We start from the raw sequence: 15,890 nt of genomic DNA on the forward strand, positions 1-15,890 counted from the left end.
GAGCTAACCCAGGCATCAAAGGAATTGATGTCAAAGGCCATACATATAAGGTAGCTGCATTTGCAGACGATATTCTCCTCTTTCTTACCGCCCCCCTTACTACCATCCCTAATTTATTGCAAGATTTTGCTAATTTCAAGAGCATCTCAAATTTACAAATAAACTTTGATAAGTCCAGTGCTCTAAATATATCCCTACCCAAATCGGTCTGTGCCCTTTGTCGGGCTAACTTTCCCTTTCAATGGAAGACTAAATCTATAACTTACCTGGGAATCCAACTTCCTGCCTCCCTAGCTGATCTATATACCTTAAATTTCACACCTCTGCTGAAGAGGATATCCGCTGACTTTCTGATATGGTCACCAGAACGCTTTTCCTGGTTCGGTAGGATTGCCATAATCAAGATGAACATTCTCCCACGCATCCTCTATTTACTCCAGACGATTCCGATACAACTTCCCCATACCTTTTTCTCCTCGTTTCAAAAAGCATGCACGCGTTTTATCTGGAACAAGGGGCGTCCTCGTCTTAGCTTCTCGAGATTGACCTTCCCGAAGCTTAAGGGTGGAGTGGGCCTCCCCGATATTCGCAAATATCAGGTGGCATGCCATCTTACCAGGTTGATTGATTGGCACACCCACTCCTCCCTTAAGGATTGGATTCGTCTTGAACAAGCTTTCTCACACATTCCCTTGTCTTCCCTTCCCTGGATTAACTACAAACACCAGTCCAAAATGCAAACAAATCATCCCCCGATAGCTCCCACTCTGATTGCTCTCCAATGGGCTAGTGCTCATTATGGTATCACATCAACTAACGGGCCAATGACTCCACTTAGGGACAACCCAGATTTTAGCCCAGGATCACACCCTTCCTTTTTAACACCAGGATGGCCTCACACCACAGTCAGAGCAATGCACTTCATTCATAATGACACAATCTGCCCCAGAAGTGACTTAGCATCATTTTCCTCTAACGGCTCCTTCCCTTTTTGGACCTACCTGCAGATCCGGCACTTTTTGCTCAGTCACCATCCCAGACCAAATTGGTTCAGAGCGTTGACCCCCTTTGAAGAGCTTTGCTCTATCGAAGAACCCCGCCGCCACTTGATTGCACTCACTTATTCCCTCCTATTCAAAGAATGTGATAAGTCAGATGTCCGAATTAGGCAGAAATGGGCCTCCGATCTTCAAATATACATTCCTGAAACAGACTGGGGGGATATTTTCAGGTATGTTCATAAGGGCTCCGTTAATGCACACACCCAGGAAAACGCTTTTAAAGTTGCCTCCAGGTGGTATAACACCCCTTATAAAGCGCACATCATAAACCCTGCTAACTCACAGATGTGCTGGAGATGTAAGACGGCAGTTGGTACATTCCTCCACATATGGTGGACATGTCCTAACATTATACCATTCTGGACAGAGGTTCACAAGCTGATAATTGATATCTCTACTTTCCAATTAGATAATTCCCCAGCTCAATTTTTACTGCATTACTCGACCAAATCCCCACGCTCTTATTTTCGGTCTTTAGCCATGCACATGGTGAACGCCGCCAGACTGTGCGTCCCATGTAAATGGCGCACACCTGATCCTCCAACATTGATTGACTGGTTTAATCGAATTGACGCAATCATGACAATGGAAGACCTCATACATCAAGCTCATGATACCCCTACAAAATTCACGACCATTTGGGCGTGTTGGATTCATTTTAAAACCACAGATCTCTACAAAAGTATTATTCGGCACAACTCTCCTTGAACACTACTGGGGAAATTTTTTACCCTTTTTTACCCTTTTTCTCTTGCATATCACTGCTTTGCTGTACTGTGAGAAGTGCATTACTATACACGTTTAGAACACCTGGATATCACTCAGGCGACTGTTTTAACACTGACCTAGAAAACCTTACTCATTCTTCAATTGGCTCTAAAGGCATAAGCTAGGTCTATATAATGGGTCTTATTCACATCCGACAACTTACAGCACCATGGTCGTTCCAACACGTCTTCAAGACATACGGGCATTTATAGCTATATTTTTATTGATTGTCATACTCACACACATATGGTAACTGAACTGAGATGGGCTACTAACTAATATACGGGAGGAAAGGAAGCCCAAACACCGAGGTTGGAAATCGCATTGTGTAATGTCAAAATAAGATGTAATTTGATTCAGCTTAATCTACTTGGCCGTTCGGCCTTTGTCTTTTACATTCCTCAGTTGTATCTCCTGCTTTTTCTTTGTATTCTTATGGTATTCTGAAATAACTAATTTTTTCAGCAGCGGCTGCGTCCGCAGATGTCATGCATTTCATGTAAACCGAACATATTACTGTTATGTATAAGCTGTTCTACCTGTTTGTACTGATATAAAATTTTCAATAAAAATTGTTTTAAAAAAAAAAAAAAAAAAAACAATAAAAAAAAAATTTAAAGCGAAAAAAAAAAAAAAATAAATAAAATAACTGACAACTGGGCATTCGTGCGACACTGTACCAAAAACAAAATTGATGTCCTTTTTTCCCCACAAATAGAACTTTCTTTTGGTGGTATTTGATCACCTTTGTGGTTTTTATTTTTTGAGCAATAAACAAAAAAGAGCGACAATTTTGAAGAAAAAACAATATTTTTTGCTTTTTGCCATAATAAATATCCCCCCAAAAAATAAAATTTCCTTATCAGTTTAGGCCAAAATGTATTCTACATATTTTTGGTAAGAAAAAAATCGCAATAAGTACATATTGATTGGTTTATGCAAAAGTTATCTACAAAATGGGGGATTTTTATTAATATTTTTTTTTTTTTTACTAGTAATGGTGGTGATCAGTGATTTTTAGCGTGACGGCAACATGCAGCCGACAGATCGGACACTTAAGACACTTTTTTGGGACCGGTGACATTTATACAGCAATCAGATCTAAAAATAACCACTGACAGCCACATTGACAGATCCCTGTTCTGGCTCTCTGAGGAGTGATCACGGGTCGCCGGCGGACATTGTGATCTGACCAGAAGTGGAGGAATGGATACCTGTCAAAATCAGTTACCCCCCCAAAAAAAGTGCCAAATGTAAAGGAGGGTGGGGGGGGGAGAGGATGAAGAGAGTAACTTCTCCTTTTGGGTGAAGTTCCTCTTTAGGCTCCCTTTACATGGCCAATAGAAAGCCAAATAAAGGTGTCACCCTGCCTTAATGGTTCTCCATAATGTAGAATAAAGACAAGTTTGTGGGAGTCAAACTGTGAGTGGATAACACCCTCGCTATGGTCTTGGGATGAGCAAAGACAAACTGGTGGAGGGGCTCAGAAGGAGAAGCAGAGACACAAGCTACAGTGGTAACTGGTTTGTACTGGAGACCGCACTGGACTGACTGGATCAGTCACTGGTAATGGATGGGAAATTGTGTGGGTGAGTAGGCATAAATCCCTTTCTAGTAGGTTATGCCCAATGGTGGATGGTGGCGGTGAACTCTCTTGGGGCTTGGGCTGCTACCTTTTCCGATTCGGCCTTACGGTAATTTTCGCATGTAGACTTGGAAAAGAAGGAAAGAGCACTCGATGTCCAAAGAAATGCGAGTTTTAGGTAGACTTAAAGTGGTTGTAAAGACTCCTTCTCAGTATAGACAGTTATTGCCTTGTTATATCCTGGAGAGCAGGGACTGATGTGAATGTACAATGTATCTGTAATGTGCTAGGTAAATATAACTACCTGTAAAAATAATAGTAATAATAATAATAATAATAACAAATGTATTTTTTCCTGCAGTGGTGGTCAAACCGGGCACCTGTCCCATGTTTAAAACCCTTGTAGCATGTAAGGACCCCATCCCTCCGGGTTGTAACGTAGACTCGGATTGTCCCGGGACAAAGAAATGCTGTAAAACAAGCTGTTCTGCTGGTTGCCAGGAACCCATCGGTAAGTGGATGACTGTGATAAGATATTAAGTGGCCCGATACAGACCAGATCTTACCCAAATGTGAGGGTGGAAGTGTCAGTATTGCCCCTAGGAGCCAATAATCTAAGGTGACCAGATTTTTAAAATGAATTCTGGGGACATATTTTTTTTATTGGCAAATGGTAAACTATTTTATAAGCATATTTTCCTCAAATGATCAATATAAAACAAAAAGTAACTGCGCTACCTTGCAAGTCCCTACCCTACTAATAATTTTCCACCTATATTAATATATGGTCATATGATCTCCTGCAATATTTAGTATGCAAATAAATAATAATTTTAAAACAATAATAAAGTGAATGAAATGTACTGGTCCCTTAATCGTATAAATAAATGCACATAATTAATATAAAAATTGTGATACATGACAATAAATAAACATTGATAAAAATATAAATATAACATACAAAAATGAATAAGTCTATTAAATTAATCAAAACCGTGATAATGGTGAAAAATGAATAAGAAAATAAAAAATATGAATAACTTAAAAAAAGTTTAGAGTCCAAACGTAATATATAAAATAAATTAAATAAATTGATTAAATAAATGAATGTGCCCAAAAAAGTGCTCCAGAACAAAGAGTGCAACAGTCCATTTATATTTGATAAAGGAGTGACTCATTCAATAAATTTCAGTGCACCAGAAAAAATTCCTTCACCAACGATGTGCCGGACACCAATCTAATTGCACGCTTACCAAATAGAAATAATTCCAAGCTCACAACCAATGCCACTAAAGCTCCCGGATGGACCATCAAGGTGGAACAGAGAAACTTCTCCAAGGGACCTCCACTGGGAAGATCGCTCATAGGGTATAGACAAAAAAAGCTCCCATAGTGTAAACCAGATAAGTAACACTTTATTAAAATGAGTTAAATGAGATACTCACAAACAAACAGTAAGAACAGCGTTAAATGCCGGCTGGCAAAACGAGCGCCCATTCGTTCCAGTCATGTGATGGCGTCAACATGTCTAGACCACCCGACGCACGTTTCGTCGTAGGTGACGTCGTCTGGGGTGTGGATGACGCGCTGACGCATCACGTTAATATACAGATCAAAAACAAAACCAAGCCTCATTCTGAGCTGAGGGGAAAAATGGTAATAAAAGAATAAAGCATAATTTGGTAACTAAACATTTTTTTTTTCTTTCTTTACTAGCTAAAGCAAATTTTATTCGGAAAATTAAGTTAAAATAAAGATAAAAATAAGAATAAAATTTAAAAATGAAGGAGAAATTACTTTTGTTTATTTATTAATATTTATTTTCTATTGCCAAAAATTCACTAAAAAATTCCACTAGAAAATTACGAATTATTTAACCATATAGGGAAAAAGAGCAGGAAAAAATCTTCCCATCTTTCCACCAGCTCACACCGAGTTAACAAAAACTTTCTTGTAACACAAACATATACTCTTGACATATATGTAAAAAACCACTAGAGGAGAAAAAAAACATTAGAGGAGAGAAAAAAAAAAAAAAACTTTGAATGAATTTATGAATTATCAATAAATGCATTAATATCTACGTCTATGTTAAGCCCAAACGGGGCATAACACTTTATTCTATGAATCCAAGACATTTCTAATCTTGATATACCCCTAACAAGAGAACCCCCCCAGGGTAAATTAAATTTTTCTATACCCAAAAAAATGGTCTTAGCCGGATTTTTATTATGATGTTCCAAATAATGCCTTGATACTGTCATGAACCAGATGTGACCAGAACTGTGTGACTGCGACAAGTGAACCAGACACAAATAAGTGAAGGTAAATTTATTAAGCAAACTCATATAAATGTGAACACACCACCAATACAAACTAAGTGAACAAACTAACAACCAAACAGTGCAGATAAGCAAGTAAACCAGTATAATGTAACAAAAGGGAGAACCAGAATCGTAGTCAAGCCAGGCCGGGGTCATAAATAGGAGGTAAGCAGAATAGGGGGACAAGGAGAGAGGGAACAGGTACAAGAGGCAGGATACAGGAAACAGGGATCGGGGATCAGGTATCAGGTATCAGGTATCAGGTATCAAACAAGCTGCAGGTCAGGGCTCAAGGACAATACCAAGGCGAAGTGTATATGAACTTGCCGGGTATTTATAATGGCTGCTGTCAGTCATGTGACGCCTGACTGCAGAGGGCAATACCTGCTCCATACTGCCAGGATCCCTCCGCTGGTGGACACCAGTACTGCGGACCAAAGATGACATAATTCCAGCAGGAGACACCTGCTGGTGGATCGCAGTACTGCATGCCAAATGATTGATATTACCAGCGGAGGGAACCTTTCCTGACAGTACCCCCCCTCAAAGGAGCGACCTCCGGACGCTCCAACTAGCAGTTGCTGGGGAAAGTCCACTGCGTCAAGCTGGGCTATGGGCAAAGTCACATTAGGTTGGGTAACAGACACTTCAAGCAGGGCAGCAGACAGAACCACATCGGGCCGGGAAGCTGGCACGTCAGGCTGGAAGGCGGGCAGCGGCACGTCAGGCTGGAAGGCGGGCAGCGGCACGTCAGGCTGGAAGGCGGGCAGCGGCACGTCAGGCTGGAAGGCGGGCAGCGGCACGTCAGGCTGGAAGGCAGGCACATTAGGCTGGACAGCAGGCACATCAGACTGGAAGGCATCGGACTGCAAGGCCGGGACATCAGACTGGAAGGCGTCGGACTGCAAGGCCGGGACATCAGACTGGAAGGCGTCGGACTGCAAGGCCGGGACATCAGACTGGAAGGCGTCGGACTGCGAGGCCGGGACATCAGACTGGAAGGAATCAGACTGCGAGGCCGGGACATCAGACTGGAAGGCATCGGACTGCAAGGCCGGAACATCAGACTGGAAGGCATCAGACTGCAAGGCCGGAACATCAGACTGGAAGGCATCAGACTGCAAGGCCGGAACATCAGACTGGAAGGCATCAGACTGCAAGGCCGGAACATCAGACTGGAAGGCATCAGACTGCAAGGCCGGGACATCAGACTGGAAGGCATCAGACTGGAAGGCCGGGACATCAGACTGGAAGGCCGGGGCATCAGACTGGAAGGCATCAGACTGGAAGGCCGGGGCATCAGACTGGAAGGCATCAGACTGGAAGGCCAGGGCATCAGACTGGAAGGCATCAGACTGGAAGGCCGGGGCATCAGACTGGAAGGCATCAGACTGGAAGGCCGGGGCATCAGACTGGAAGGCATCGGACTGGAAGGCCGGGGCATCAGACTGGAAGGCATCGGACTGGAAGGCCGGGGCATCAGACTGGAAGGCATCGGACTGCAAGGCCAGAACATCAGACTGGAAGGCATCAGACTGGAAGGCCGGAACATCAGACTGGAAGGCATCAGACTGGAAGGCCGGAACATCAGACTGGAAGGCATCAGACTGCAAGGCCGGGACATCAGACTGGAAGGCATCAGACTGCAAGGCCGGGACATCAGACTGGAAGGCATCAGACTGCAAGGCCAGGACATCAGACTGGAAGGCATCAGACTGGAAGGCCGGGACATCAGACTGGAAGGCCGGGGCATCAGACTGGAAGGCATCAGACTGGAAGGCCGGGGCATCAGACTGGAAGGCATCAGACTGGAAGGCCGGGACATCAAACTGCAAGACATCAGACTGGAAGGCCGGGACATCAAACTGCAAGACATCAGACTGGAAGGCCGGGGCATCAGACTGGAAGGCATCAGACTGAAAGGCCGGGACATCAGACTGCAAGACATCAGACTGGAAGGCCGGGACATCAGGCTGCAAGACATTAGACTGGAAGGCCGGGACATCAGACTGCAAGACATCAGACTGGAAGGCCGGGACATCAGACTGCAAGACATTAGACTGCAAGACATCAGACTGAAAGGCCGGGACATCAGACTGCAAGACATCAGACTGGAAGGCCAGGACATCGGACTGCAAGACATCAGACTGGAAGGCCGGGACATCGGACTGCAAGACATCAGACTGCAAGACATCAGACTGGAAGGCCGGGACATCAGACTGCAAGACGTCAGGCTGGAAGGCCGGGACATCAGGCTGGAAGGCGTCTGGCTGGAAGGCCGGGACATCAGGCTGGAAGGCGTCTGGCTGGAAGGCCGGGACATCAGGCTGGAAGGCGTCTGGCTGGAAGTCCGGGACATCAGGCTGGAAGGCGTCTGGCTGGAAGGCCGGGACATCAGGCTGGAAGGCGTCTGGCTGGAAGGCCGGGACATCAGGCTGGAAGGCGTCTGGCTGGAAGGCCGGGACATCAGGCTGGAAGGCGTCTGGCTGGGAGGCCGGGACATCAGGCTGGAAGGCGTCTGGCTGGAAGGCCGGGACATCAGGCTGGAAGGCGTCTGGCTGGAAGGCCGGGACATCAGGCTGGAAGGCGTCTGGCTGGAAGGCCGGGACATCAGGCTGGAAGGTGTCTGGCTGGAAGGCAGGGACATCAGGCTGGAAGGCGTCTGGCTGGAAGGCCAGGACATCAGGCTGGAAGGCGTCTGGCTGGAAGGCCGGGACATCAGGCTGGAAGGCGTCTGGCTGGAAGGCCGGGACATCAGGCTGGAAGGCGTCAGGCTGGAAGGCCGGGACATCAGGCTGGAAGGCGTCAGGCTGGAAGGCCGGGACATCAGGCTGGAAGGCGTCAGGCTGGAACTCTGGCTCTGGCACTCTGGGCTGGAGCTCTGGCTCTGGCACTCCGGGCTGGAGCTCTGGCTCTGGCACTCCGGGCTGGGACAGATTGGTAGGTGTGGAGGCAGGTTGGGTTAATGCTAAGACCATTTTGGTTGGGAAAAACTTTCGTTTTTTCTTTGGCTTAGCCACTGACGCTCTGTAGGTGACTACAGGACTGTAAATAAGGGGTGCAGCAGACTGGAAAGGAGGATTGTGATATGGCAGAGAAGAGGTACCAGTAGCTGGAGAAAGAACTTGTGGGTTTGTAGACAGCGGAGAGGAAGCAGGTGGGTTGAATGCAGGATAAGTACAGGGAGTAGAGACTGGATAGGAGTATTTGGTTGGGAGCAGCGTGTACTGGGGTGCAACTGAGGCTGACATGGCTGGTGGGAAAACATACTTTTGGGTAGGCTCATACCTGATGGCAGAGGTGGATTGTTTGGCTGGGGCTGATTGCACCATGTCAGACCATGCTGAAAGTATGGGTTGTACAAACTGAAGTTTTAAGCCTCCCTGTCTAACCAAAGACTGAGCAGATACAATGCACTCAGCAATCACCTGTGGGGAACAGGCTGAGTAGTGTTCACAAAAATCAGAAGGATCATCTTCAAAAAGCCATACTAAAGATACAACCTGATTCATATCAAAAGGAGGAGTGAAATCATCACGGCCATCTGGGATACAGGGCAGGGCTAGCTCAGTACAGATCTTTATCAAAGGCTGCACCTCCTCAAACAATGTATAACCCTGATCGACCAGGGAGTGAGCCAAACGCATAGCTGCAAACAACTGGTCACTAGACCATTCTTTCAAAACCTGGTGGCAATAATCACCACTCTCAGATGCCAGCAGAGAAAAATAAATGATCTCATCAGCATTCATGTTTGCAACCAAACTAAAGCAAATGGTTCCCCTGTGCAGCCACTTCTGGTCAGGAATGGCCTTGGTATTCTGTCATGAACCAGATGTGACCAGAACTGTGTGACTGCGACAAGTGAACCAGACACAAATAAGTGAAGGTAAATTTATTAAGCAAACGCATATAAATGTGAACACACCACCAATACAAACTAAGTGAACAAACTAACAACCAAACAGTGCAGATAAGCAAGTAAACCAGTATAATGTAACAAAAGGGAGAACCAGAATCGTAGTCAAGCCAGGCCGGGGTCATAAATAGGAGGTAAGCAGAATAGGGGGACAAGGAGAGAGGGAACAGGTACAAGAGGCAGGATACAGGAAACGGGGATCAGGAAACAGGTATCAGGTATCAGGTATCAGGTATCAGGTATCAGGTATCAAACAAGCTGCAGGTCAGGGCTCAAGGACAATACCAAGGCGAAGTGTATATGAACTTGCCGGGTATTTATAATGGCTGCTGTCAGTCATGTGACGCCTGACTGCAGAGGGCAATACCTGCTCCATACTGCCAGGATCCCTCCGCTGGTGGACACCAGTACTGCGGACCAAAGATGACATAATTCCAGCAGGAGACACCTGCTGGTGGATCGCAGTACTGCATGCCAAATGATTGATATTACCAGCGGAGGGAACCTTTCCTGACAGATACGGAGTGTTTTGGAAAGCCATTGATGATATTAGTGATGTGTTCATTTAAAAGAACACAAAGTGGTCGTTTGGTCCTCCCCAGGTATTGAAGCCGCAAGGGCATTGGAGTGAGTAAACGGAAAAAGGGATTAGTTTGATTTCGGTAGTGATTTACAAAATAGCTTGTATCCCTTGCGAGACCTTAATGGTCCGAATGAGGACAGAGAACCCATCCGACCTAATCAACCAATCTTGACAGGGAATGGTCCTCCCAGCAATACTCAGGGTTCCAATAATATGGGACTTGATTATGCTGGCTCTGGACCTCTTTGTCGTGAACCCAATCAGTGGGGTTTTCACAGGCCCAGTCAGGGAACCAAAAGAACTATAGACAGAAAAAAGGAACTAGAGGAGGGAGAAGGGTACGAGCAAAAGCGAAAAATGCCATAGTAGGAACTGGCATTTTCAATCTCAGCACAGTTGATCTGACTCAAGCAGAAAAGACTGTGTTAGACAAAGGATTGAAATTGGCACCTCCTCGCAAACTCAATAAGTTTGAAAGTTATATGGATGTACATAAATACATCCGCAAACTAAACATCAAGAGGTATATGCTCTCTAATCCCATCAAAGAGAAGGTTGTGAGACCTACTGACTATCAGCATTCTGGGCTTTCTAATGCTTCAGTGTTTAACCCTCCGGGTGCGCTAGCTCCCTCTATTCGTGTTTTCAGAGACGTTATTCTTAGAGATCTTGAATCAATGCCCCTAAAGAGAGTCACATTACAATCTGAGTTCACAACAGGATTGGATTCTCTATGTAACAACAACGATCTTGTTATTAGACCCGCTGATAAGGGGGATGGGATTGTTGTTCTCAATAGAACCGATTATATGGCTGAGATGTATCGTATCTTGGATGATCAGGATACATATTCTTTGCTTAAGCGTGAGCCTAAGCTCCTCTATTTAGATGTGTTACAGGGTATTATTGAGAGGGGCTTTAAGCAGGGCATGCTTGATAAAAAAGAAAAAGCTGATCTTGTTCCTAAAGCACCCCACACCGCCCATCATTTATTATTTGCCAAAAATTCACAAGAGTCTTACTTGCCCCCCGGGATGACCCATAGTAAGTGGTATAGATTCCCTTATGTCCCGGGTGGGCAAGTATATTGACTATTTTTTTTTTTAAACCGTTAGTTTCAAACATGCGCTCATATCTCAAGGATTCATGTCAGGTCATTAATCTTCTATCAGAACATTCTCCAACTGACAACATGTGGTTGGTGACAGCCGACGTCGCATCCTTGTATTCTATCATTCCTCATGAGTTGGGTTTCTTTGCAGTGGAATTCTTTTTGAAGCGGGATTCGGGTCTCGTCAATGAAAAAATCGCATTTATCATGGAACTTTTGAGATTTGCAGCCACACATAATTACTTCTGGTTTGACCAGAAGTTTTTTTCGTCAAGATAGGGGCGTAGCTATGGGGGCTAAGTATGCCCCCAGCTTGGCAAACCTTTTTATGGCCCTGTGGGAGGAGGATGTCATCTATGTTAGCCATAGACCCCAGTTAAAAATGTGGGTCCAGTACATTGATGACATCCTCCTCCTGTGGGATGGGGATCGCGATGATCTGAACGACTTTATGGAATCTTTGAATTCCAGTCAGAGAGGGATTAAGTTGAGTTTTGACGCCAGTCAAATGAGTATCAATTTTTGCGCTTTGACCATATATAGATCTGAGGATTGTTTTTTCACTTCCACTTTCTTTAAAAGTACGGATAGGAATTCATACATTCCAACAGACAGTTGCCATCATCAAGTTTGGCTGAGGTCTATACCAAAGAGTCAATATCTGAGGATAAGGAGAAATTGTACAGATTTAGACCTCTTTAACGTACAGGCAGAAATTCTCTCCAAGCATTTTGTAGATAAAGGAAGATGAGGAAGATCTACTTAAATCAGCCTTTGAAGCTGCTAAGGCCACTGATAGAAGAGATCTATTAAAGGAGAAAGTAAGAACCAACTCATACAATCAAATTGGATCGGCCCCCTTTATAACCACGTTTTCAGTACAGCATCATGCTATAAAGAAAATAATCAACAAACATTGTCATATTTTGAGTAATGACCCAGTGTTGAATGCAGTCTTGCCAGCTAGGCCACGGATAATGTACAAGGGTGCTCCCTCGCTTAGAGATAAGTTGGCACCTAATGTGCTAAAACCCCCTATTTTTAGGAAATGTTTTTTTGAAAATCTGACGGGTTATTACCAATTTTGTAAATGCCGAGTCTGTTCTCTAAGTGGGTGCACGCAGAGACGCACTCACTCATTTATTTCATTCAGCACGCTGCGTGTGCATACTATTAAACCATTTATCACATGCACCACTGAAAGGGTTGTTTACTTACTCCAATGCCCTTGCAGGCTTCAATACGTTGGGAGGACCAAACTACCACTTTGTGTTAGTTTAAAGTAACACATCACTAATATCAATGGCTTTCCAAAACACTCCGTATCAAGGCATTATTTGGAACATCATAATAAAAATCCGGCTAAGACCATTTTTGTGGGTATAGATAAATTTAATTTACCCTGGAGGGGGGGTTCTCTTGTTAGGGGTATATCAAGATTAGAAATGTCTTGGATTCATAGAATAAAGTGTTATGCCCCGTTTGGGCTTAACATAGACGTAGATGTTAATGCATTTATTGATAATTCATAAATACATTCAAAAAATTATTATTATTTTTTTTTCTCTCCTCTAGTGTTTTTTTTTCTCCTCTAGTGTTTTTTTACATATACAGTATGTCAAGAGTATATGCTTGTGTTACAAGAAAGTTTTTGTTAACTCGGGGTGAGCTGGTGGGAAGATGGGAAGATTTTTTCCTCCTCTTTTTCCCTATATGGTTAACTAATTCGTAATTTTCTAGTGGAATTTTTTTGTGAATTTTTGGCAATAGAAAATAAATATTAATAAATAAACAAAAGTAATTTTCCTTAATTTTTTAATTTTATTTGAAAAATTAAGTTAAAATAAAGATAAAAATACGAATAAAATTTGCTTTAGCTAGTAAAGAAAGAAAAAAAAAAAATTTTTAGTTACCAAATTAGGGACGAATAGAGATTTGGGTGTTTTGATATACTGCCCTGGCTTCAATAAGCAAGATCTGCTATTAAACTCGTTTTATATCTAGGAGCAGATGAGACTACTACTTTTGATATACTTTAACTGCTATATCCCCCTTTTTTTTTCTTTCTTTCTATGATTTTATGCCAGTAGTTCCTTGCCTGTTTTGCCCATATATAACATGCCGCCTGTGCTCTTGTGCGGCCACCATGTTTTATTCTTTTATTTCCGTTTTTTTCCCCTCAGCTCAGAATGAGGCTTGGTTTTGTTTTTGTTCTGTATATTAACGTGATGCATCAGCGCGTCGCCCACACCCCAGACGATGTCACCTATGACGAAACGTGCGTCGGGTGGTTTAGACGTGTTGACGCCATCACGTGACTGGAGCGAATGGGCGCTCGTTTTGCCAGCCGGCATTTAACGCTGTTCTTACTGTTTGTTTGTGAGTATCTCATTTAACTCATTTTAATAAAGTGTTACTTATCTGGTTTACACTATGGGAGCTTTTTTTGTCTATACCCTATGAGCGATCTTCCCAGTGGAGGCCCCTTGGAGAAGTTTCTCTGTTCCACCTTGATGGTCCGTCTGGGAGCTTTAGTGGCATTGGTTGTGATCTTGGAATTATTTCTATTTGGTAAGCGCGCAATTTGATTGGTGTCCGGCACATCGGTGGTGAAGGAATTTTTTCTGTAGCACTGAAATTTATTGAATGAGTCACTCCTTTATCAATATAAATGGACTGTTGCACTCTCTTTGGTCTGGAGCACTTTTTTGGGCACATTAATTTATTTAATCAATTTATTTAATTTATTTTATATATTACGTTTGGACTCTAAAAGTTTTTTTAAGTTATTCATATTTTTAATTTTCTTATTCATTTTTTTACCATTATCATGGTTTTGATTAAATGAATAGACTTATTTTATTTTGTATGTTATATTTATATTTTTATCAATGTTTATTTATTGTCATGTATCACAATTTCTATATTAATTATGAGGAGTATGTGCATTTGTTTATATGATTAAGGGACCAGTACATTTCATTCACTTTATTATTGTTTTAAAATTATTATTTATTTGCATACTAAATATTGCAGGAGATCATATGACCATATATTAATATAGGTGGAAAATTATTAGTAGGGTAGGGACTTGCAAGGTAACGCAGTTACTTTTTGTTTTATATTGATCCTTGATGTGTATCACATCGTAATAATTGTGTCTTCTGACATTTAGAGTATTTTTTTGGATTTTGTGTTTATTTTAGGTTAAGCGCAGTATTTTTTTTTGTTTGTTTTTATTTGTGTTTCCTCAAATGATATATGTAGTGTATGTGTTTATGGAATGATTGTATGATATATAAATATATACGTTATTTCTCACATTTTGTCCATGAGATAAAAAAAATACTTCTTAGAATTTTTTGGGATATGACTACCAAATGTTAAGACAATAAAATACAGAAAAAATACAGTACTTTTCAATGCATTTATTGATATATATAATTATACAATTATATATTTATATACTGTATATCTCCCTCTCTCTCTGTATACTGTATCTACCTCTCTGTAACCACTGTACCCCCTCTTTCTGTATACTGTATCTCCCCTTTCCCTCTGTATATACTGTACCCTGTCGCTGTCTCTCTCTCTGTATACTGTATCTTCCTCTCGCTCTGTATATACTGTATCTCCCCCTCTCTCTGTATATACTCTATACCCTCTCTCTGTATATACTCTATACCCCCTCTCTGTTTACTGCATCTTCTCTCTCTGTATATACTGTATCTCCCCCTCTCTCCCTCTGTATTTACTGTATCCCTCTCTCTCTGTATATACTGTGCTCCCTCTCTCTCTGCAAATACTGTCCGCCCTCTCTCTCTCTCTCTGTATATACTGTACACCCTCTCTCTCGGTATATATAGTAACCCCTCTCTCTGTGTATATACTGTACCCCCATCTCTCTCTGTATATACTGTACCCCTCTCTCTCTGTATATACTGCACCCCCTATTTCTCTATATACCCCTTCTATCTCTCTCTCTCTCTGTATATACTGTACCCCATCTCTCTGTATATACTGTACCCCCTCTCTCTATATACTGTACCCCCCTCTCTCTCTCTGTATATACTCGAACCCCTCTCTCTGTGTATATACTGTATCCCCACTCTCTCTGTATATACTGTACCCCCTCTCTCTCTCTGTATATACTGTACCCCCTCTCTCTGTATATACTGTACCCCCCTCTCTCTCTGTATATTCTGTATCCCCACTTTCACTGTATATACTGTACCTCCACTCTCTCTCTGTATATCCTGTACCCCCTCTCTGTATATACTGTACCCCCTCTCTGTATATAGTGCCCCCCTCTCTCTCACTCTCTTTCTGTATATACTGTACCCCCTCTCTCTCTGTATATACTGTACCCTCTCTCTCTGGGTATACTCTAACTCCCCTCTCTGTGTATACTCTAACTCCCCTCTCTGTGTATACTCTTACCACCTCTCTCTCTGTATACTCTAACCCCCCCTCTCTGTGTATACTCTAACCCCCCCCCCCCTCTGTGTATACTCTAACCCCCCCCCCCCCCTCTGTGTA

General features: G+C 43.0%; 1 protein-coding gene across 1 annotated transcript in view; it reads left to right on the plus strand.

The window, feature by feature from the left end:
- Positions 1 to 15,890, plus strand: part of LOC143986833 (uncharacterized) — a 293,231-nt gene that overhangs the window by 235,596 nt on the left and 41,745 nt on the right. The window contains exon 11 of the mRNA XM_077485241.1: positions 3,776 to 3,925. Coding sequence (XP_077341367.1) covers positions 3,776 to 3,925 — 150 coding nt within the window. The remainder of the gene's footprint in view (positions 1 to 3,775; positions 3,926 to 15,890) is intronic.

Source organism: Lithobates pipiens, unplaced genomic scaffold (genome assembly GCF_037356315.1).
Source record: "Lithobates pipiens isolate NorthernLeopardFrog02 unplaced genomic scaffold, aLitPip1_a1.2 Scaffold_18, whole genome shotgun sequence".
In the NCBI taxonomy this organism is placed as follows: Eukaryota; Metazoa; Chordata; class Amphibia; order Anura; family Ranidae; genus Lithobates; species Lithobates pipiens.